This window comes from Macrosteles quadrilineatus, unplaced genomic scaffold, assembly GCF_028750875.1.
Source record: "Macrosteles quadrilineatus isolate MER2022 unplaced genomic scaffold, UCM_ALF_1.0 Scaffold_2__2_contigs__length_208266976, whole genome shotgun sequence".
NCBI lineage: Eukaryota > Metazoa > Arthropoda > Insecta > Hemiptera > Cicadellidae > Macrosteles > Macrosteles quadrilineatus.
In genome coordinates this window covers 200,544,150-200,565,754 of record NW_026542595.1, presented here as the reverse complement: position 1 = coordinate 200,565,754, position 21,605 = coordinate 200,544,150, and the positions used below count along the sequence as shown (strand labels likewise).

General features: G+C 30.7%; 3 protein-coding genes across 3 annotated transcripts; all 3 read right to left on the bottom strand.

Moving 5' to 3' along the window:
• Positions 1-62: 62 nt before the first annotated feature.
• On the bottom strand, positions 63-2,822 carry LOC128985272 (peptidoglycan-recognition protein SB2-like). The gene is made up of 3 exons (XM_054404663.1): positions 2,414-2,822; positions 739-866; positions 63-211 (listed from the first exon to the last, which is right to left on the bottom strand). Exons 1-3 carry the CDS (start codon positions 2,752-2,754, stop codon positions 63-65), a joined length of 618 nt encoding a protein of 205 aa, XP_054260638.1. The 5' UTR covers positions 2,755-2,822.
• Positions 2,797-6,062, bottom strand: LOC128985271 (peptidoglycan-recognition protein SA-like). Its single transcript, XM_054404662.1, has 4 exons — positions 5,686-6,062; positions 5,089-5,216; positions 4,473-4,564; positions 2,797-2,835 (listed from the first exon to the last, which is right to left on the bottom strand). The coding sequence occupies exons 1-4, from the start codon at positions 5,979-5,981 to the stop codon at positions 2,797-2,799; spliced, it is 555 nt and encodes a 184-aa protein (XP_054260637.1). The 5' UTR covers positions 5,982-6,062.
• Positions 6,063-7,876: 1,814 nt separating this feature from the next.
• Positions 7,877-11,382, bottom strand: LOC128985270 (peptidoglycan recognition protein 1-like). Its single transcript, XM_054404661.1, has 4 exons — positions 11,275-11,382; positions 9,916-10,152; positions 8,793-8,920; positions 7,877-8,025 (listed from the first exon to the last, which is right to left on the bottom strand). Exons 2-4 carry the CDS (start codon positions 10,140-10,142, stop codon positions 7,877-7,879), a joined length of 504 nt encoding a protein of 167 aa, XP_054260636.1. The 5' UTR covers positions 10,143-10,152; positions 11,275-11,382.
• Between the last annotated feature and the right edge of the window lie 10,223 nt (positions 11,383-21,605).

Genomic DNA, 21,605 nt, shown 5'->3' with positions numbered 1-21,605 from the left:
TATAATGTTTATATTTTAATAATTAGTTATATTATAATTTTTTACCTCATAACTACAATGATTTAAAATATATATTTATTAAGCTCATGTTTATAATCACAAGTAAATGGAAGTACAATCTGAAGATGCTTCATTTTAATCATCTTCATTTGAATACCTATTTTTATCACTTCGTTTTTAAGGTCTATGAGATGTTTTGGCGGTGGCACTTCTGAAATAAAATAACATTGATTAGTGTTTCTATTGAACATTATTTCAATGGGTCTAACAGTTTGATTTACTAAGAAATCCATGCTTATGTAGGTTCTAGGTTGTATATAATATACAGTATTATTAAATTTAAAATAGTATAGTAGTCATTTTGTTTTTCTGAATGATTCTACTTATTTAAAACGAGCATGAAGTCAACTTTTGGAGTGATCTATTTTAAAAAATCGCTTATACAATCGAGTAAAAAGACTCTACTGGAAGTTGTACATAACTGGAAACAATTTTTATAAAAAAATAAAAATATTTGTGTTCTTTTATTTTGAAAACAGTCATGTAAAGAGGCTAATAAAATTGAAATATTAATCAAACTAAGTTTGCCGATCATATTTTTTCATACTTTTTTTACTGAGGTGCTGGTTTTCCAGATTCATTGACTTTTATTTTTTGCTTTTAATTGTTTAATTGTCATGCATTTTTTTAAACTACCACTAACTTTAAAACTACCACACTGTCAAAACGTCCACTTACTTTGCCAGTTACCTATAAAGCCTATGTAGAGACTTTGGTCATTGCTGTACCAATACTTCTTAGGTAATTGTGGCCTGTTTTTCCATCCTCTTCCTTCATATACAACTCCATCTCCTCCTACCATGAAGCTGTCAGGGGATATGAAAACAATTAGATTAAAAATTAGGTTAATAAAATATAATAATCGTTAAGATAATCGTTAATTGACCTAACAATTATATTTTGGGTGTCTAGAATATACAGTAGTATTTGTCTTCAATATTATTTGAAAGTCACTGTGTTAAAACTATTTTTCAGATCTAGTATACCACAATCAATTAGATCACAAAAACATTTATATATATATATATATATATATATATATATATATATATATATATATATATATGTGCTACTAAATACAAATATATGTTAGCAATCTTTAGGTAAATAGAGTATAACTTGGCCTACAGATAAATGCATCTAAGTTTTAAACATATAGTTGCCTTAAAGGTTGAGTATTCCTTGTATGGGGTAAAGAGTGCTTTCATGTTGGTTTTTAAGTGCTGTTCGTGTAAATTTCGGACCCATAATACTTTTTACGTTGAAAGCCTCTGGGAAATGTTTTATAGGTTAAAATAACGAGACAATCAAAAATAATAAAAATACCCCCGTCGCAGCAAACCTGACAACTAAGCGAATTTCCATTTGTCTGAATTGATTTTCAATTAAATATATTTAAATAACATTATAGGTCGAGTACCTAGGTTTGCTGCTACAAGGAAACTAATAAAGTGTGTTTTTTAGTAAAATATTAATAGCTAAGTACAAAATAAATAAGTTTGCCAAGTTTGATCAAAATATATCCATAAACAACCAAACTACAACATTTTACAATATTCTCCATAAGAATAACATGGGAATTTTAAATTTACAATTTTTTAAATTTTCTTCGTTACCAATAATCGTACAAAAATACTTTTATATACTAAGTTATTTGTTTTTTAAGCTCTTTAAAAAGAAATAAAGAGAAATTGGGAAACTTTGTGTTTTGAGGGTCAAAAGTGAGAAAAACCAATTTTTACCCCATAAAACCCCCCGTAAAGCCCTGTTTCCATGGTCCGATCATGCTGGTTCGCGAACTCATTCAAGTTTATCCCGCTTTACACCTTTAAACCAAATTTCATCAAAATCGGAAAAAAAATTACTCAAGTTATCGCGTTCACGGACACATATATATATATATAAATCTATATATATATATATATATACATATATAAAAATTTGAACGAATGGTGTTTTTGGCCTCTGGGGACATCAAAATGAAAAAGTAAATCGCTCCCGGGCTTAGGTCTTACCATGCCACCTACGGTAATAGCTACTTCCCTATAGGGAAATTCGCTAAAACTAAATGATAAATGAAAAAAACTTAAATGGGTGTTATTTCGCAATTTAATATATGATTAAAATAGATTTTTTCACAATAGATCTATCTTATAATACGTACCAACTTGATTAATGATCAGTTGGGTTAGTTAAAAGACAAAAGCTTTTAGGGAAACATTTCAAATATCCGGGTAACAGAGTGTTTCTTATTATCCTTAATTTCCCTCTGTTTTAACTATCAATTATTTTTGTTATAAATTGCTTAACTCTTAGTAGCGTAACTATAACAATATTTATCCTAGGTTCTTACTTGTAACGTATATCCGGCTTCAGCATTTTGAACTCCCTCGCTTGAAGGTCCTGCATGGCCTTTATCACTTGTATAGTCTTTGGCCTTGGGCCCAACACTGTAGCCCAATAATCCGCCACTCTAGAGTTCACTTTCACTGTAGCAACTCCAAAGGATAAATACACAAACGACACTGGTGTTTTTGCCACAAGCATTTTATCCACTCTTTGAGGGGCTTGTCGGCTGTGGGACCACAACTTCTTTTTTCGAATTTTAAACATTTTGTTGTCAAAGTTATACCAAAAGTCAGAGGGAACCGGAGGTTTCCTCTCTGGGTTTATTTTTAATTTAGTTTGATTCATTGTGATAGGTTTCTTCTTCAGTGGATAGGTATGACACGTTGTTTAGGCATGCTTGTAATAGTAGAACTGATCCGCCAACATCTGTAACAGTTAATGTCAATTATATTTATACCTATATATTTTACAAAGATAGATAAAAAATACTACTACATTTAAACATCTATATATTTTAGCTCTAAAATATTTACACACTTACATTTACAATTTAATGCTTTAATATTGGCCTTTTAAAGTTACATGAGATACTTCTGTTGCATGTTTTAAAGTCAAGATATTATTGTAATTTGTCTAGTCCAGCAGGTATTATGAAACAAAAGTCACATAATCGATTCAAAACGTGATTAAATAAGATACATTAATGTACATTAATGTAGTACAATTACCTTCTTAATGGTGAAATGACAATATGCATCACAGAAATATGCTTCAGTTATAAGCTATTCTTAAATATAATAACAATTGTATAAGTGTATAGTTAAAAACTTATAATGGCACATACCGTTGTTTTGAAGAGTATAATTCTTTTCCGAACATTTTTTCTTCTTAAATTAACAAACTTGCTTTGAAACTCCAAAAGTATATTAACTCGAGTTATTCATTTATGATACTAATTTATATAATACCATTTTATTATTTATTTAAAATACTCTGACAAACCGAATAATTAATTCTCGCACATTTATTTGCTGTCCTAACGATTACAACTACTGTAAAGATATAACAACTAATGTTGAATATGAATAATGTAGATAACCACCGGAAGATTCTAGTAATATTAAAAGTATGGTATTTTTATAACAGATTACAGATAACCCATTACAATTATTTGACAAAGATAAGAGGAAGACAATATTTTCTTAGGTCAACTATTGCAAATACTCGTGTTACACATTGTAATTAAGTAGCAAATTGATTCAATTCGATTTGTCATAGTTGGATTTATATACTTGAACATGCACGTGTGATCCATAGGAACTACCGAGAAATTAAATTGGAAAGCAAGCTGGTCAAGCTGGTTAAAGCTAGGGACTTTAGAGCCCGAGGTCCCGGGTTCGAATACCACCAATAACCAATGGATTTTATCCATGTGATAATGCTGCAACCCTATTGGACTTGCTTGACATAATGTGTGAAACATTTTAGAGCAACGCATTATACACATTTTGTACTTCCGTCATAATAAAGCTGCAAGCTAGGTTATAACTGCAATTATCATTTTAGTTGAAGTTTAAACATATAAAATTTAGTAGATGGTTTTGAAAATGGTTTTAAAAACCATGAATAGCCAGATAATTAAAAAGCTTTTAAATAGATCTGTCACTATGGTATTTTAAGATAATTTTAAACATCCAAAATTGTATAAATTTATCAAATTCTATGTAAAATTCCTTTTATAGGGTAAATAACCATCATCCTGGTCTTGAAAAATAATTTTATTTCAAATTTTAAGTGGGTTTCAATATAAATAGTACAGTGTTCATGGGCTTAGGCTTTACCTGGTCGTACTTTGGTTATATTTTCTTCTATATTCTTTTAAGACAACTCACTTAAATTTATAGTTATGAAGGAAATCAAACAACACATGGTTGTAAAACATAAAAAACTATATTTTTTAAGAATTTACAAAACGAAAATTATATACAATGCTCTTTACAATGGTTTTACTTTATATACATATCAAAATTAAACCTATAAACACTAGGAAATGCCAAGTTGACCATAAAAAACTTTTTCTTTATGCTACCTTTCTCAATGCCTATTCTTATAAGTTCGTCTCGAAGCTGGAAAAGTTTATCGTCTGGTGGTTCATCTGCAAAATGATACACATTATTTATTTATTTTTTGGAAAATAAAAATGGCCCAAAGTAGTCTAGTAACAAAATACATAAGTATTCAACATATAAACTTTCATAAAGTAAAATAAAATGACAATAATACAATTCGCCAATTCAAAATAATTAATGAAATTGAAAATACAAAAATGTCATACATATGATTTGCTAAATATATATATATTATATCTCATATATATATATATATATCATATATATATTTACTATAAATATATATTTTAATCTAGTTCAGGTACATTAATCCGTACGAGTAGTTCAGCTAAATCAAAATTAGATTTTAATAAATCACTCATGCTAAAGTATCAGCAGATATTAGTAATAATAAAGCTGTTTATTCATTAATTCATCAATTAACTTGTAACTCATATTATTACGTTAAATGCGTACAATGGTGTATCAGTGTCTTACATTTAATAGTTTTTTCTTGTAAATAATCTTTTTTAGTGCGATATAAAAAAAATGGTTTAATATACCTACGTACCATGAAAGTAGCCTATGAACCCCAAGTAAACACCTTGATTCCAGTTGTTGACATGTCTTGCAGGCAAAGATGGACGGATCCTCCACCCTCTTCCCTTATAAACTACACCATCTCCGCCAATCATGAAGCTGAAAAGTAGTACACAAATCATGACTACTTTAGGCCATAAAATAGCCAATGTGGCATACTGTCTACCTGATAGAGAAGATTTGTATTACCATACTTTTATGGGGTTTCTATTTCGTTAAAATTGATTTAGATTCATTAAATCCTTTTAAAAGTAAGTGTGCTAATTCCAATTACTGGTTCATGTAAAACGCCCAATTCTTTTAAAAATCAATTTAAAAATAGTGATTTACAGCTATATGATATTTATACCATCTGATTCACATTGCTATGAGGGAGAAACTATAATTCCAGATTGTAATACACTAATTTACTACACAGTTTTAGCAATAAAAAGTTGGCTGTGGCAGTTACACATGTGTATTTCGGTATCCACAAGTTAACGATTTGAACAACATTACACAAACACGTAAAATCATAGCAAAGTATTATTCACTGTTACACACGTTCCAAAAAGGCAGCTTTGCTTACTTGTAACGGATGTTGTGAAATTTCTTTCTCAGGTCGAGCATTTGAATGGACTTTAAAGCGTCAAGCACTTGAAGTGTTTTAGGCCGAGGTCCCAGCTCCTTCATGAAGTCCCTCTGTTGTCCTTTAGGTGATGTTGTGTTGAAGGAGCAATACACGAAGGAGACTGGTCCTTGAAGGGGAGCAGCAGGATGTGAGTCCTTCAGCCTCTTAGCGGTATGCGACCTCCATACCTTCTTGGAACGAATGTTGAGATCGGTTTTGTATTGATTGAACAATGTGTCAAAGATCTCGTCCATATTTACTTTGGTATTTAAATTTGTTTATACTCTGATACAGCCTAAGCTTGCTTAAACCGATGAAGTTTCATATTTGCGAATGGTTGTAGTTTTCATTCGGAAATCTACAAAAACAATAAGAGTGGTAATATTAAACATATTAGTAAAGCAAATGTTAACAGGTTTTTATTGTCTAATAGGTGACCAACACGATCAGTAAAAATGAATTTTTCTTACGTTTTGGGATCTGTAAACCCAACTAATATTAATGTTAGAAAGAAGAAAAAACAATATAAGATCGTTAAAAAGACCTACCCAATGCTAAAGAATAATTTAGTAAAACCAACCTATTGAACTAAATGGTAGTCAAAACAAGGGACAAAATAAAATCTACATTGAAAACAACAATCAGTGTACACTGAAAACGTATGCAAAAGACATGGAAAAATAAAATTGTGAATAAAACCTGTCCACATAAGGTTACAATTTACATGTTACCTGTACACAAAATGCATGTTACAATTATTATAATTTGTATTATAAAATAGTCTCAGTTAAACAAAAAGTTAAATTTGAGAATGTTGTCTAAAAAAGGTAATAAAAAAAATAAAATTTTAATTTCTAAAATGATATAGATTCAACAAAATAAATACAAATATTGACAAATGGTAACGTTAGTTTCTTGTACATCTTGAATTAAAATATTTAATTTATTCTTCTATTATTTAATATATTTATAATCTCTAGACGCATTATCATAAGTAAGTAATATAGAACTCGTTGAATGTAACACTGTAATTTTTAATAAACCTCCAGAAATTTTATTATGTATACATTACCTTCTACGATATCCACAAAATTGTGTCCCAACAATATCAGGTTAAATTATATCAAAAACACTTATTAAGACATTTCAGTCATTTGTCAATTTCAGTTACTGTGTTATATAAAACATGGTTTAGATTTTTCAATACACCACACATCAAATAATGAATTATATAATATCGCATGTTATCCAACAGTTAGCGTGAGTAATCTAAACATACTTATCGCAAGGATGAATAATCTTCGTGTTTTCCAATAATTAATGTCTGTATTTAATGCATGTATAGCCTACTGTAAGTTTTTTTAAATGAATAAGTGACAATTTAAGTCCATTTTAATTCCAAGTTTTAATTAACTCATATATATTGTGGAAGATCACGAAACAACTTGGAACACATCAATTTCTTTTAGTATTTGTCTTTGTCTGCAGTTTACAACACAAGGTTGTTCACAATTATCATAATTTTATTAATCCTTTCAGGTATTCATGAATCAATTCAGAAGTTATAAATTAAGCTATGTGAAGTAGTATTGTATAGAGTAGACTTACACGGATCACAAAACATCAATTTTAAAACAGAAAAATGTTGTTTATGTCCATGATTCTCTTGGAAGTACTTACACAAAATGTTGAAAGCTAAGTCACCACATAAATACTTTACTATGACGTCATAAACAAAAACGACTTTTGTAGAGTGTTCGAAGCCTCTAGAAATACTTAGAGCCTTCTGAATGTATTGAAAACACAGGCAAAAATAATGCGATTTTTTTGTATAAAAATTCTGAAATGTTACATTTCGGTGTCGTCATTTGTTTCAAAGGCTGGAGGTTACATACTTTCCTTCAACTATGATTCATACATGTTCCTGCTTACAAATATATTAATTTTGGCTCCTTTTTTGCATTTCCTAGCTTCTGCTTTATTTTTATTATTTTATAAATCAGATTAACGTAGTGTGAAGTGGTAATATAATTAAAGCTTTAAAACAAAATTTCCTAATGTTTAATTATTTAAATACAGCTATTTACATTATATACATGAACAATAATAGACATTTTTCCCTTGCGTATTGTGTAAAGATTTTATACATTTATCCAACGTATTCTTCCCATCGGCATTTATAACTATCTGGTAGCTGAAGGGTAACGCTATAAAACTTTTTTTTGATAAATTTGTTTTGAACTCCAAACTTCAACAGTTCATCTCTTGCTTCAAATGTTTCTTTTGGAGGTGGCATATCTGAAATACAAAACCGATTAGTTATACATAATATATACACAATCTATAGGCAAAAAAAAACATTCATAATACTAATTACAAATGAAAAAACTCAGGCTTTAAAATTTAAATTTTTATTAAATTTATAATAATTATGTACATGGATATATGTGTGAAACAAAAACGAAAATAATAAATTGTTCGACTCTTATTTACTTTGCACTATCTATTTGCTTTTACCAAGTAAACATCATAATATTGAAAGTATGGATTAGAAAGTTTGCAGTATCGTCATATAGTTTCTCAGAATATTTTTTTTCGGAGACCATTATAAAACACATAATAAGCAATCACCTAATACGTATATTTAGGATTTAATTGTTATTTATTAGAAGAAATGAAGTATTCAAATTTGCGTCAGAGTAGGTAATATGTCTTTTATGACTTTATCTTCAGAATAGTTGTTGCTTAATACACTTTTTCCATGCTGCTGAAAAGTTACATTAACTTCAAATACCATTTGATCATTTAATTTCAAAATATCCGGACTTTATAAAAAATATGTGTTTTACATTTAATAAAATTCACCCTTTTCTATGCTGAAGAATGGTAAGTTCCATTAACGTAATATCGTTTGATTATTTTATTTCAAAATATCTAGAATTAAAAATATTTTGTTTTACATGAAAAAAGGCAACGTTAAAAACAAATATTTACGATTTCGTATTCGTCATATGGTCTAAAATGTATTGCTTGTAGGTAGCTTATAGGAGAGTATTTTTATTTACCCGCATAGTCTCCAATATATCCAATGTACAACGAATGGAATGTAGTATTGGTTATTTGAATTGGTAGAGTAGATGCCGATATCCATCCCCTGCCTTCATATACGTAACCATCAGGACCAATCATGAAACTGCAAAAACAATAAATATCCTTTTTTTAACTTTGTTAGATAATTATCTGATGATAACCTGGTGATTAGTGAGTATGAAAATGTTATGCTTAGTCTTGTGTAGTTAATTATGCTCAGGACCTTACATTAAAGGCTGGATAATGAAGGATAGTTAGGTATAAAAGCTACCAAATATTTATTGAATTAATACTGTATTTTTAAATAGGTTGGTCGACTCTTTCGCTTTCATTAGTCCGTTTCCATAGGCCTCAGAGGATTGTGCGTGGAACGCATCCAGCAGAGTAATGTGAGCCCATAAAGTACTAAACTGATAAAAATTTGTAGCAGTTAACAGGATCCAAGACCACGACAGCCTTGGGCCCAAAACCTGTGGTGTTACCTACTGAGCCACCGAATCGCCTTATTGATTGTTGACTTTGTGGTGAATTAAGTCATACAATGTGAGTAGTTCTTGTAAAATACACCGGCAACCAAATAAGATAACTTAAAAAATCAGCAGCTCAGTGTGGTTAACGTTATTCATAAAATAAACATAATTTAAAATAAAAACCGTTGGTATTTTTTTACGTATCAATGTGCTAACGTTTTTTTTGTAAGAGGTTGTCGGCCTCTTTTAACCTTGTATTTACCCGTCCACATAGACTTGTATATCTTACTTTGAATTTTTTTTTAATCGTGATCAAATAGAAAATACAATAAACTAAACACAACAATCATAATCAGACCCGATAGGCAAAACGTGTCAATTAATTGCACCACGATTTCTATTATGAGCGATGACGTATTATATTGAAGTATGATTTATTTGCTTCCTATTTTGTATCATGTGAACCAGATATATTTGTTTTCCCAAATTAAAAATATCTTTAAATATCGTGATCAAATGGACCTTTAAATTTAAATTTTCAAATTATATACTTTTCCCAATGATATTGAATACTAATAAGTTTCCTGGCATCGTTTTTACAATATAAATATGATTCCAGGCTACCTACTTGTAGCGTATGTCGGCGTACTTGTGCATATCCCCTTGCTGTACATACGAAAGCTCACTGATGATTTGCTTAGGGGAAGGTCGAGGCCCAGGAGACGGTTTTCTCTGACGATACTGCTTTCTCATGTAGTTGAAAAACACATAAGATACTGGACCAGGCAACACAGGGACAGGAAGATGAGGCGTCCTGGCGAACCAATCCGAGCGAGTCTTGAGGCGGAATGACATTTTAGGTCAGCTGCAAATAGTAGTCAACTTTTTTTTATATCATAAACTAAGGTGAAAAATATTATAAAGGTTTATAGACATATTATATAATTTTATTTTATTTTTATTTTATTTACATGCTTCAATACAGTTTAAACACCATTTACATTGAAGCAGTTCATGCACTTATAATATTATTGCTTCAGTGGGTTTCTTCTTGTCTTTTCAATTCACTTTTACTTACACTTTCATGCCATGCATTTAATACTAACATAAAAACAAAATTATCAATAACTATAACAACAATGTATTTATATTTAAAAAAGATTAACAATGATAAATTATATAAAAAAAATAAATAAATAATAATAATAATAATAATAATAATAATAATAAATAAATTATTATAATGTTAACTAATGTTAGTGTAGGCTGTAAACTATATCTAAAGATGACGTAACATGCTTATTTTGTACTTATAATCATAGTAAACATCATCTCAAGAATTCAGGCAATATTAATCTTTTTTAAATACCCTAATATCATGTATTAAAAGCTAGTTAACGGAGAAATTTAGGATTAAGAAAATGTATACTGTGAAGGAAGTAAAATTTAAACAAATACGTTTTAAGTTTAACAAAAAAAAATTTAAATTGAGACACTATTATTCTGGTTTTTACAAAGTAATAATTTGTATTAATTAAATTTCAATAATATATGAATCATAATATAACATTTTACATCTAAATTACATACGTTTTATCTGATTAATATTTTAATAACCACGTGTTAAATATAAATAGAAGAAAATGGAATGTTAGGAATTGAGGGTTGAAGTTGGATCGGGGGGAATTTCGGTCAAATGGACTTCTAAGCCTTGGGATTTACAGGTTATATTTCCCTGTAAGATTGTGTCAAACCTGGAAAAACCCCCAGGTTTAAATTAATAGATGTAAACAGTTCCAGATTTTATTCCAAATTAAAACGAAAATCAAATAAAAAATTATTTATTCAAGCAGCTTGTAGTATATACCACATGTTTTATATTTTCTTTCTATGTTCTTGAAAGAATTGAATTGAATATACAATATTTTTACTATGTATCATTAACTATACAACTTTTTTAATAAACTATAAAAGAAAAGCTACTCACTTCAATAAATCTGCGTATTGTTTAGGTCATTTTGGATTCTTGTAGCTATTTTAAGTAAGTGTGTTATTGAATAACACGTAAATATTACAATACATAAAATGATACAGTAGGACGCCATGTTGCTAAAGAATTTAAAACCAATGGTCTAGACTATTATCAAAAATTGATAATTCCCTTTTTTACTGATCAACATTATTTTGTTATCAACATATGGTGAGAAAAATACACTTAGTCTCACAGATTTGCCAAATAAAGCCACACATTTGACGTATATTCAATTTACACTTGTAATTAATTGATGTACATAATACAAAATATCAAATTTAGATTTAAAAATATATGGTAGGTTATAGAACGGTCCTAACCATAATGTTTTTTTTATGTTTAAGACGCTTTAATGGAAATATAATATTAAGACACTTGTTCTATAGAATAAAAAGATTAAAAAACATTTTTTAAAGGACAAAGTAATACTGGGTCGTTATTTATTAGTCAAACAAAAGAAGCCCTACAATATGTTGGTTAAGTACGGCTTTCAACTTTGACAATAGAACTCTGATCTACGGATATTGAACAAGTCGCTAAGTCTTGAACCCCTCTGGGAAATGATGGTCAGGAATAAAGCGATTTATTTAAGGAAATAAGAAAAGTTGAGACCAAAAATGTATCCCAATATTACTTCTAAATCCTACAACCAACGTCTTTCTTTAGTTTTCTCACTAATACTTTTGTTTTGTACGTTAAAGATTACTTGATTAAGATTACTTGATGTTTTAAGTAATGTACTTACCTGTTGTTGGAATTCAAATACAATAGATTGTAAAATGTAAAAAAGTTGGCTTTAAGACTTATGAAAGGTAATAACGGTTTATTCTGAAATAAATGGGAAAAATGAATAATAAAAATTAATCTGAAATAAATAAATAAATACGGCTATATTTTTTTTCAAGAAAATACTATACAGTTTTAAGAAATGACCTAATTTTCAAGTTGTTCCAAATATCACATAATTTTAATATGTGGTTCTTGGTTCACAGAGTGTCAATTAATTATTTATTCAAGTTTCAACTTTAATCCATGAAAGATATGCTGGGTTAATACTCTCAACTACGTTAACAAGTATTAATACTAACTGTATGTTGGTAACGCCTAAATGTCTATAAAACAAACGCCAAAATATACACAATTAAAATAGTTTGTAAAGTATTTTTGTGCGATACCAAAGCCCATTTTCAACTGAACACTGTTATACTTGTTTATCTAACGTCTGGCAATGTGAGACATTTTCTATACTGAAATCTACCTTTATCGCTTTGTTTTTACTGTTCGTGTAACACAGTATTGTTCAATCAGTCCCGATCGTGTAGCACTGTTTGTACATCAATGAGAACACTGTCCTTCCCTTGTAAAGCAATGTTGGGCCATGTATGCGAATCAGCTTGTGATTTATCTTTGCTGATGGACGATTGCTTACCAATTGAAGCCGAAATCTGAACTTAATTTATATAAGAACTAAAAAAAGTATTTATGCTGCCTTAGAAAATCATTTGACAGTTCCATTAAGGTATAGAATATTGTCGTATTGATTAAAAATACAATGCTACATGACTTACTGTTAGATATAAGAAATGTATAACAATTACTCTGTTTTTAATGAAAATTCAGTACTAAATGTAAACGTACACATTTTACCTTGGTTCCGTTTATCAAGTTGATTATATATTATTATTGATTATATTAAAGATGATTATACGTTTAGTTTAAATTGTATAAACAAATACACCCTTTAATCTTAACTTAAAGAAAACGAGGAAAGCAAAATAAACTAATTATTCTGATTGTAATGGCTCTTCCAATGTTATCCGGGTTTGAAGAAATTAAAAAGTTATCTTTGGTTCTTAGTTCAATATTAAATATCGTCGAGGGAATGCAATTAAATAACATTAAAGTCGACATGGTATCTGTTTTAATCCGGATACATTTGTTTGTTTTTGTTTGAGAATTCACTGCTACGTTCTTTAACTGTAACCGTAGTTGGAATTAAACTAAAAAGTTTTGTTATGTAAAAATAAAAACGAGGTATTTAATATACATTATATCCATTGTGCTGACCTATATATTTGTAAAAAAATATACTATTTTTTATCAGACAATATTGTATACTTTCTTAATTATTTATTTAAAAAAACATCTTTTTTTGGACCACTCTTTGTAGACAAATTACATTTTATTGTATGTTAGCATACTCTGTATCTGACAAAAACGTTCCTATAATCTTACAAACAGGAGACTTAACTAGGCCTAGTTACTAAATTAGTAGATTTTCAAAGTTAAATTGAATCAAAGAATGCTTTATTTGGGTTTATCATAATAATTGTTTATCAAAGTATTCTCAGTTTATTCAAACGCTTTATTAACAAGCTATGCACACTAAATTGAGAGCATCTGGTCAAACAATCCTATTATTTAAGATTAACAACCCTTTGCGACGTTTAAATATTAGTTGCAGCTCTGTAAATGCTGTTGTGACCGTTTTAACACGTAATAATACAAATCCAGTCATTTTACAAGTATAAATACACATTTCGCATTTAACGTTACAATATAATATTAGGCTTTGAAATGTGTTACTACTATTTTTGAGTAGGTTTGAAATACTTGTACAGTGTATTAGTAGTGGCTATTCAGTTAGGTTAATTGAGAGTTTCAATTTAAAATACAAAATGTTATTGTTTTTTAAATTTTTTATATTATTTACATTGCCTAAAACTTGCAATCTTATATTAAAGAGGAGTGAATTGGTCTAGTGGTTGGATCGCGGGACTTCGGTCCCTGAGGTCCAGGGCTCAAATCCCAAAAAAACACCAATGTATTTTGTGTAGTGATAATGCAGCAACCTAGCCTGAAGTAATGTGCAAAACAATCCCGGGCTCTTGCCTTTGGTCCTAGGCAAAAAAATCAATATAAAATCAATATAAAATCCTTTATATTGAACTGCGTTATACTTTAAAAAAATTTCAAAACTGTATAGTAGAAATTATTTCTACCATTTAGGAAGCTGATTTTGTGACTTAAATAGTACTGGTCCAGTAAGAAAAAACTGTAGTCCTAGCCTTATTTTGTATTTTATGTATATATAAATGAATTTTCCAAAAAAACTGTATTCTTAGAGATTTCTGACGATAAAACTTGTTATCTTAACTCATCTTCCAACAATAATGGTTTGGAAATATTTAAATATAAACACTAACGAATATAAATTAGTGTATGCTTGCTAACTAACTAGTATGGGTTGCAGCTTCGTTCAATTATTGCTGATGATTGGTAACCTGTAAACAGATGATTTGAGAAGCTTAATGGTTAATGGTTTTAGATCATTCAAGTATTGTTCTCCACCGTCACACAAAGTAGACGAAAAGAGGAAAGTCACGTTTTCCTTGTGGCTCGGCACTCGTCGCTTCAGAACGTGATTGTTAGTAGCTCTGTCAAATTGTCTCTTGTCCCCACAACTCCTTCCGTTCCGAATATGTAAAACTTACAACGGATTTGTAAAAATATATGTAAGAACATCTAGACTAAGAGAAGTTGTCTCTAAAGGTGTAGACAGCAGTTAATATTTTATTTCAATACAATTGTAACAATACTTAGGATTAATTACTATAGTTTTTTTGGGATATAGATTGTTTATGAGACGCGCGAATATTGTGGGTTAGAACTGTAAAGTCATTACACCAGCATATGCACAGGTAAAATAATCTTGTAAGCGAATTTCACATGTAGGAAATAGCCTGTTACAGTAGTACTCATGGTAAGACGTGTACCCAGTACCGATTTATTTTTTTCCTTTTGAGCTCCCTAGAGGGCAAAAATACCAACTGATCAAATTCACATAATATATATATATATATATATATATACGGTTTAAAAACTTTTAGGATTTTGTTGCAGCTAACCTAAGTACTCTTTAAACTAATTAATTGTGTTTAAATAAGGAATAAATGTGATATTTAAGGAGTCATTTTAATGTGAATCCAATCAGGCAAATGGAAATTCGCTTTTTCTGCAGGTTTGCTGTGGTGGGGGTATATATATTTTAATAGTACCGTAATTCGTTCACAATATTGAAGCGGTTTAAGGGGAAGTTCCCATGCCGCTTTGTATGTATGTATGTTGCTTAATCAGGTGTTGAGCAATTACCTTAAAGGTTAGGGTCAAGTGGAGTGAATATATTTCTTCCCATAAACCTGCCTAAATATTGTGAACGAAGTATAATTCTTAATGAGGTACTTACGTACAAAATCAACAAGAATATTTACCATTGACGTCCAATGAAACCAGAAGTTGATGTTTCTCTAGTCTACCGTAAAGTGTGATAGTGATCATAGAACACCAAATGTAAATCAAAGCGAGTGGTAATCAAACTCTCTGATGGAAGTGTTTGTGCCACAAAGACTTGCAAATGTGAGCTATTTGATCAATGGTAATTGTCATCAGAGAAGGCGTGACTAGCATCGCTTGTGGTCGGATTAGGTTTTTGTGCGATTAACTTCACAATATTTTTTATTTGCTGTTGCTTTAGTTATTTTATTTGTATTTATTAAATAATAAAGCTTGTATTTATTAGATTGTAAGTATAAGCTAGTTGCTTACTACGTAGCAAAGGCTAGGCGATCTGTAAGATAAGATACTGTAAACAAAAAGGTATAGGTTTAAATTAAATACTGATGGGATTACGAATGGGAAATGTTTTGGAAACCCCGTGTAAATTTCAGTACCATATTTGTACCATAATTATACTACCACTGTCCACCATTTTACTATATCCACCATACTTGCTTTCCGTGTCCGGGAATCAGACTTCGCTTTTCCAAAAATTAGTTACCGATATGGCTTTGTCATTCGCTTGTAAAATATCATCTAATGTGCAAGACTGGTCTAGGCGTGTACAGATCAGCAGATGGCCAGGATCCTGAACAGCACCACACGCACACAAGATGTTTTATTCATCTGGTAAGAGACCCCATTTCTGCATGTTGTCTTGCATTTTGGTGCCTCGACCCTGATTCGATTTAGGATCTTCCACACCGTGTAATGCAGGCCTCCACCAGCAGCCAGTTCCTCCCTGGCTGGTATGGTAGGGTTAGTCGACGTGGCCTCCCACCTTGCCACCCGATTGCTTGAGAGTGATCCATCCAGGACTCGTCCACCATGATACCACATGACAAATTAATTAATTTGCTTGGAAATAACTTTGCTACCACCCTTTATAAATGTTTCGGAGCTTGTTTAAAATGTTGTATGCGTAATACGCCAGAGGGTCTCAATTGTTCTAAAAGCAATATATATCTAGTGACCCCGAATCACTAAATGAGGAATACTATATGTTGTTTTGACTAGCAAACATAAATCAAACATGTTTTTTTCCTTTATATACTATCCTTTATATCCATAGAAAGGTTAGCTTATCTCAAATGTATTTCTTCTAGCTTAAATATTATTTTAGGTAAATCAAAATATCTGATTGTGGACCATTTTTGTCGTCTCTTTTAGTCTAACGGCTATGTAAAACCCAAAAAATATACACTATTCTAAAAGAAGAGATAAACGTAACCCAATTAAAACTAACCGTGTAATTAACACACGCCAAAACCGACTTGAAATTTTACCATAGAAAGAAAGGCCCAGTTTCATATACAAAATTGTTTAATCAACTGAACACTGAGATGTACTTGGTAAATATTTTCTCATACTATGAGGATTGTATGCCAAAATATACCTTAATCACTTTGTTTCTACTGCCTGGGTAACACAGAATTGTACAAATGTACAATCAGTCCCGATCGTGTAGCACTGTTTGTCCATCAATGAGAACACTATCCTTCCTTTGTAAAGCAATGTTGGGCCATGTATGCGAATGAGCTTGTGATTTATCTTTGCTGATTGAATGTTACTTTTCACCCCAAACCGACATGGTAATTACAATTGTCTAGCTTGATTTTAACGGACAGTGTAGAAGGAATCGTAAGTTACTTTGTTCGTCCTTCATAATTTGCATAAGTGCCTCTAGAAGTGGGTAGAAAAGGGTTTTCTTACTTTGGCCCAAAGATATACAATGATCTGTCCATGTAATTAAAACAACTGGGGTGTCCTAGCTTTCAAAAGAAACATGTTACTGTTCAATACTGTTCAATGAAATGGCGACCATACATAGTAGGTATTTTAAGCCAAGTATGAGTGGAGATGAGTGTAGGATGAGTGGCGCGATCTTGTAGTCTTGTTAGTGACTAAGGCCGACATTCCTTAGACACAGCTGTTAATTAATAGCCCATACAGTTAATGGTAAAGGGACCTATAGTTTATAGTGGAAACTGAACCACATTTTTCCTTGGTATATACGAATTGGTCTAATTATCAGAATAGTACTGCGGATAGTCGTAGTACTCACTCGTGCGGACGTTAATCCACACCAGGGAGTATCGCATCCACAGTGCATGACTTTAAATATCCACAATTCGTGACCTCCTAGTAGCTGGATTACAGGACGACGCCACTGAAAATGACTGTAAGATAATCGTGTAGTGCCTCTAATTTTATTGTATCATACATTTTGTTTTATTATAATTGTTGTGTATTTTTTAACTTAGTTATGTTGAGTTGTTCTGTAAAACGTTTAAAAATATTATTTATATTTATTTATTTAATGCGAAAACATTATTGTTTCCTTACACATGCCCACCTTTACATACCTGTAGTATAAATTGTTAAACAGTTTGTTGTTTTATTATAACTGATAAATTCATGAAAAAAATTTGAAAAATTGTGAAATATCATATTATAAGTCATCATCTGAAAGAAATACATTGTAAGTGTAAACTATACTTAAATGTGTAAACAAAAAAAATAAATTTTACTTGAAAATAGTACAAGCTGTTAATGAAATATTTTAAAGGAAATTTAAGGCTGTTAAAAGTTTAGCAAGTTAAAATCACGTTCAGAGATTACCAGGGGGCGAGCCACATTAGAAACATGACTTTCCTCTGTTCTTCCACATTCTTAAAGGTCAATAATACGTAAATGAAGTCAAACTAATTGTATCTGTAAACAGTTAACATTAATAGACTGTTTATAAGTTAGACGAGTTGTTTAAAAATATTACGAATTGTAACAATCTTATTTGTTGTAATATAAAAAACTATTTTAAAAATAGAAACTGCCTCTCTCTACAGGTGTTCTTAGACCAGTATTAATTGCATGCTGCTAAATCAATTGAAAACTCTAGCAAGGCTTTATAAGGGGGAGCGAGCTGGTGATGGTGGTGGTTAGAGTGCGTGACTTCAGTCCCTGAGTTCCCGGGCTCAAATCCCGCCAATCACCAATGGATTTTAAGTAATAATGCTGCAACTCCTAGGTCTAGCCTGAGGTAATGTAAAAAACAATCCTATGCCTAGTGCCTTAGGACAAACAAAGGCTTTATAAGAAAATACGGTACTTACGTATTATACGGAGGCCACTTATTTTACAGCGCGCTGCGGCGGTTGGGTTAAGTTGGGTTATCATACATATGTTTGTAGAACTTTCCTAGTTTCGTTATGGATCGAACTATACGAGATGAGTCATAAAAACTTATGATAACCCAACCTAACCTAACCGCCGCAGCGCGGTGTAAAATAAGTGGCCTCCGTATAATACGTAAGTACCGAAAATACTTTAATTCTAATTAGCATGTAAGAACCCTTAGGAAGAATACAATCAAGACGTGTAGTAGGGTACTAATCACTAATTAAACACTTTCATCGCACTAGTGTTCGTAGCATGTCTTACTTAAACTCAACATACCAATAGGCTATAATATATCAAGCCTTGAGATCAAATTTGAGTATACAACATTTGTTTTAGAAATTACATAAGACGATTTACATTGATTTATGTAGCAAACACTGTACCAATCATCCTGGGATCACCATACATACAATTCAAAATTGTAGTCAATTTACGTATGTGTATAAACCTTCTAAAATATTCTAAAGCGGCATTTCTAGTTGTTGAAATTGTTGTATATTTCACTTCATACAAAATGACAAATATACTTTTAAAAGCATTTAACATTTTCGAATAGCATCAATGTTTGATAGTTAACTTTTCCTATTTTAGTCTATTGCTTTAAATACAAAACCATTTTGTAAGTGAAATATTGCAGCGGCAAGTCTTTTGGATACAAAACCAACAGATTGAATTATAATTGAAATGTAAACGGTGTCTACTTCAATCTTCAATAGTATTTAATTGAATTCCCTCAACAGTGCTTAATATAAAACCAAGAACTCGCAAAGATTGTTTTTAATTTCTTGAAACGCAGATTCAATACAACCAGAATAATTGGTTTTATATTGTTTTCTGCTTAGCAGTATCTTCTTTCCAGATTTAAAATTAAAATACACCTTAATATTTGCTACAGTCTCTATTTGTTATATTCTCCACGAATATAAAAAACAAAACCATAAACAGATAAAATAAAACTGAGTATAACTTAATAACAGCGGTTTTTATTTAAAGTATTTATAAAAAAACATTATTTACAGAGTAAGTATGGTACAAAAGCTCAATGTAGTATTTACATGCATTATTATATGTTGAAATTCAGATTTAAAAAAAAACTAATTACTCTTATGTCTTTTAATTTTGTGCTATACTTGCAAGTTTATAAACAAAATATAAATTGATATACGTCTGGCCTAATTAAGTGTGTTGTTCTAAAGATACTTCAAATTATAACTCTAATTTTCCCTTAAATTTATCTTCTTTCAACACCATCTTTGAACTCTTTCTTTAAACCTCTTTCTTGAAATTCTTTTTGATTTCAAATTTTATATGATTGGGTAACTATTAAATTAACAAATACGCCCACTTGGTTCTAGTTTATTTCAGATAAAGCTTAACTATTTTTATTCATACTAATTAATTGCTTATTTTAGTTATTGAGTGCAAATAACAGCTACAAAAGTCTTTTTTGTGAATGCAATTACCATTTCAGGACGGGTTTTGTAAGGTAGTGTTGAAAAAAAATTAATAGGTTTTTACTTTAAACCTATTACCTATGCCATGGCCTAAAACAGTTACAAAGAAAAAATATCATCTAGTCCTGCAGACATTTCTTTGAGAAACGCGGAGATCTTCAATGAAATGAAGGTTGATTGTAGTAGAACATTTATACATAGTATTCTCTGGAACAAACCGGATTTAACACACCCTAGGTATTAGCTCTCCTCTATTCTCTTTTAACCCTTTCTTAAATCCAGTCTCAGCCTATACCATCTTCAATCTCCTCCATTAGATGTAATCATGTCTGGTACTGTTTGACCACAATATAACAGTTCCAATTGAAACCACAACCTTGATGTTACCACAACATTTGCCTGTAGGTATACTCGTTATTATTAATTGATTGTAACGTTATTGCATATAGCCCTCAAAACGTGTAATGAATTTAGCTAGTACACATTAAAGATTAATAGACTCGCAATACAAAAAATAGGCAGTTAACAGCAGATGTATACAATGAGATCTGCCTACCAGGGATTACTATTATTGTTTTTTTTTCTTTCCAGATATGGAGTCCTACAGCTAAAATTAAGGTTTTGCTCCCCCTTCGAGTAACTAACACAATGCATAACCATTGTCAATTGTAAACAATATTTATGGGATTTCAAGCTTGGCTAGAAGTCAAACACTTAACGTTTACAGCAGCCTTACACTTATGTAAAGTATATACCTTAAAACTAACGTATGGATACAATTTTACAAAAAAAAAAACACTCAAAGCCACGTCGATCCCAGCATCCGGTGCTTGTGGGCTAACCCCAGCCACAAGTGAACATTTGTCGTTCCTATATACATTGGGACCTATATAATATGTGCTCCAAACCTCCAAGTAGTAGTATTACCTTTGAGCTCAATCCATAAAAAAAAATCAGTATGTAATTTTAAACTTAGACTTTTTGACTACAGTGACGTATAATGGCTTGCATCTGCTCAATTAAATAGGACAAACAAACAACAAACAAATTAAATAATCGAAGCAAATAAAAAAAACCATGATGGAGTTATCCGCACAAGGACCTAATGCAACCACAAGCGATGATAGTCACGCTTTCTCTGATGACAATTACCATTGATCAAATAGCTCACATTTGCAAGTCTTTGTGGCACAAACACTTCCATCAGACAGTTTGATTACCACTCGCTTTGATTTAACGTTTGGTGTAGTTTGAAGCCAATAACACTTCAGTGTGGACTAAGGGAATATAAACGAGTTGTCGAATTGAACGATAATA

Coding starts and splice junctions, on each gene's coding strand:
- LOC128985270 (XM_054404661.1), bottom strand. CDS start 10,142: ATGTCATTCCGCCTCAAGACTCGCTCGGATTGGTTCGCCAGGACGCCT. Junction 8,921..9,915: donor TACGCCGACATACGCTACAA/GTAGGTAGCCTG, acceptor TTGTTTTTGCAG/TTTCATGATTGGTCCTGATG. Junction 8,026..8,792: donor ATATATTGGAGACTATGCGG/GTAAATAAAAAT, acceptor TTTGTATTTCAG/ATATGCCACCTCCAAAAGAA.
- LOC128985271 (XM_054404662.1), bottom strand. CDS start 5,981: ATGGACGAGATCTTTGACACATTGTTCAATCAATACAAAACCGATCTC. Junction 5,217..5,685: donor TTTCACAACATCCGTTACAA/GTAAGCAAAGCT, acceptor ACTACTTTTCAG/CTTCATGATTGGCGGAGATG. Junction 2,836..4,472: donor TAAAGAAAAAGTTTTTTATG/GTCAACTTGGCA, acceptor TAACTGTTACAG/ATGTTGGCGGATCAGTTCTA.
- LOC128985272 (XM_054404663.1), bottom strand. CDS start 2,754: ATGAATCAAACTAAATTAAAAATAAACCCAGAGAGGAAACCTCCGGTT. Junction 867..2,413: donor AAGCCGGATATACGTTACAA/GTAAGAACCTAG, acceptor ATCCCCTGACAG/CTTCATGGTAGGAGGAGATG. Junction 212..738: donor CTTTATAGGTAACTGGCAAA/GTAAGTGGACGT, acceptor ATTTTATTTCAG/AAGTGCCACCGCCAAAACAT.